This window comes from Saccostrea cucullata, unplaced genomic scaffold (genome assembly GCF_032062105.1).
Source record: "Saccostrea cucullata isolate Sc308-1 unplaced genomic scaffold, CSIRO_AGI_Scuc_v1 ctg9701, whole genome shotgun sequence".
Taxonomy (NCBI): Eukaryota; Metazoa; Mollusca; class Bivalvia; order Ostreida; family Ostreidae; genus Saccostrea; species Saccostrea cuccullata.
Genome location: NW_026925027.1, coordinates 2,608 through 5,447, shown reverse-complemented (window position 1 = coordinate 5,447; position 2,840 = coordinate 2,608). Strand labels below are relative to the sequence as shown.

At 35.6% G+C, this 2,840-nt stretch overlaps 1 protein-coding gene across 1 annotated transcript; it reads right to left on the bottom strand.

Moving 5' to 3' along the window:
- Positions 1-354: 354 nt before the first annotated feature.
- Positions 355-2,085, bottom strand: LOC134267845 (uncharacterized). Its single transcript, XM_062750058.1, has one exon. It carries the CDS (start codon positions 1,597-1,599, stop codon positions 463-465), a length of 1,137 nt encoding a protein of 378 aa, XP_062606042.1. The 5' UTR covers positions 1,600-2,085; the 3' UTR covers positions 355-462.
- Between the last annotated feature and the right edge of the window lie 755 nt (positions 2,086-2,840).

Below are 2,840 nucleotides of genomic sequence, written 5' to 3'. Positions count from 1 at the left end.
CACAGCAATTAACACACATAGTGTTAATAGCCGTTTGCCATGCTTCTTCACACTCACCTGTAAAATCTACACAAAGTCTAATAACATTTGTCCCAATAATAACCGGAACTCTACTATTGAAGCTTGAATCCCGAGTTATTAACGCTGGAATAAATAATGGTTCTTGCATGAATGGAACTTCAATTTCTGCTTCTACATAACCCAAATAGGGCAAACTGTCCCCATTTGCACCATAAACATCTAATTTAAATTCAGATATTTCATGTAGACTTGGTTTGTTCTCCAGAGAATTATAAAATGACTCTGAAATGGTTGTAACCATCGAACCACTATCTATCAGACTTGAAACCTTTTTCCCACAAATTTTGACATATGCTTCATTTGTTGGACCTATCATCCTATCCTGTAACTCTTTAGGGCATAAATCAGTACTCTCTTCCGTTCGCCCCACAACAGAAGAGATTACTCTTTTGGGTAACCTTGATTTGATTGATCTGTGTACTTACCCCTGTTAGACCAACCTCTACCTCTACTTTGGCCTCTGTAAAATCCTCTTTGTGAGGACCTTCCTCTCCCCACAAACTGAAAATTGTTTACATTACCTTGTTTCTTTTCCAAGTTTTCCAGTCTTCTCTCAATACCTTTAATCGCTTTGAGAAGTTCTTGATTTGTTGTATCTCTGCTAGCTTCTGTTGATCTGCTATGGAGAGCTGCAGACTTGGCATCTTTGTTCACAGTCTCCATGTTGATCTCTTCTTGCTCTACTTTCCTGATTTCTCTGAGCAAAACCTGAAATTCTGTTATATTTGCGTAGATATATCTAGTAGAATTTCTTAATGACTTACTTCTCAATCCAGTCCAAAATTTACTACATAGCATTGTATCTTTTGCAATGTCATCTATGTGACCCTGTTTGATTGCCTTACATAGTGTAGATTCTAACCTAGAACCATAAGCCACAATACTCTCATTCTCTTTCTGACAGTCATTATAGAACTGTTGCATTAAAGTTTCACTACTACTTACCATTCCATAAAACCCTTCTAATTTCTCCAAAATTTGACTCGTTGTAGCTGATTCACCGAGTGAAATCAGCATTGACCTTGCAGTTCCCTTGAGGGAATTTCTAATTGTCTGAAGTAATACAGCATCAGGCAACACCTGTGAATTTCTAAGGCACCTTACCTCGAAACTCCAGACTTCATAGGTCACTTCCCCTTTTTGAAGTTCCTCACTGCCACTAAATGTCGGAAGCTTTGGAGTCGTATTGAAATTACTCTGCAAAGTTGACATATTGAATGAGGGGTTTAATGCAGGTTGAAATTTACCTGGTATTGGAGAACTTGGAAATGGAAAACCTTTTCCTGGACCTGTCAGAGGTGTACTGGCCTTCATAGCCATTAAATACTCATACTCTTCCTTTGTGATGACTTTATATTTTGGGTCAATCTTACCTACATCATGTATGAGCTTTTCTTGATCTTTTTCGCCCTTTTCAATCTCTTCTTCCCAGGACTCATGATCTGATGCTTTCTCTCCACCTGTAGCCATTGTTATAATAAACACTGTTGTGACTAGAAAAGTAAAGCAGATCTTCATAGATTATACAATCAAGTTCAATGTAATAAACCCTGTAAAAAAATAATCTACAAAGTTATATCTCAAACTAATGATCAATACCACTACATTTTTCTAACTTTGTCACTTACACTTCAAGTATCAGTATAACTTTCCACGAATCCTGTAATTCTCTAGATAAAGATCGAGCCTAAATTCTCTAAATCTTGCTCTAAATAACTACACTAATAAATCTTAAATCTACATCTATAATAATGATGGGGTATGAAATAATGAGTTTGATGAATCCTGAAACACAAAGATGATCAACACAAAGATGACACTCAACACAACCTCCAGAACGCAAAACCTGTCAACACTGAAACTTGTAAATTTAAACCAAATTGATTATTCTGAAACAAAAATAGAGTAAGGTTCTGTCTCACAAATATTTCTCTCTGCTTTTTCACACCAATTTAATACCAAGTGCAAATAAAATGTTAGTAGAGAAGATAAGTCTCTGTACTATGTCTTACTATAAATCCCACTGATTTACCTACTTTCCTTGACTTTTTTTCAATTATTTAGGAATTTTAAATTTTTTTGAGGCTGTTTTAACACTCAATCGCAATACTGTCTCACATGGATGAATTATACAATCAAATGACAAATGAAACAAGCAAATTCAAGGAATTGTGGTCCCCCGCTTTCAGTGCCATTGTGGGTGAGATGTCATTTTTTTCATGACGTATTGTGTGTAATATGAACACCCTATCATATGTCATTTATTCACTGAACCCAAGGTCAAGGTCAAAGGGTTAAAGTTCTTGGTATCCAATGTAAAGTCTTCTCATAAGGATTACATATTTGAAGTATGAAAGCCCTAGTCCTTACCATTCAAAAGTTATAGTCAAGGTTTTTAAGTTTTTTATTAGTACAAAAAATGTCCAAGGTCAAGGTCAAAAGGTCAAGGTTGTTGGTATCAAATGAAAGGTCTTGCAAAAAAAAAAAATGCATATGAGAAATATGAAAGTCCCAGTTCTACTGTTCCAAAGTTGTGGCCAAGGTAAAAGTTTTTGAAAAGTAGGTCAGACTCCAAGGTCAAGACCAAAGGATCAAAGTTCTTGGTATTTAATGAAAGGTCTTCTCACAAGGATTACAAATGTGAAGTATGAAAGCCCTAGCCCCTACCATTCAAAAGTTTTGGTCAAAGTTAAAGTTTTTTCATAAGTACATAAATTTCCAAGGTCAAGGTCAAAAGGTCAAAGTTGTTGGTATCCAAT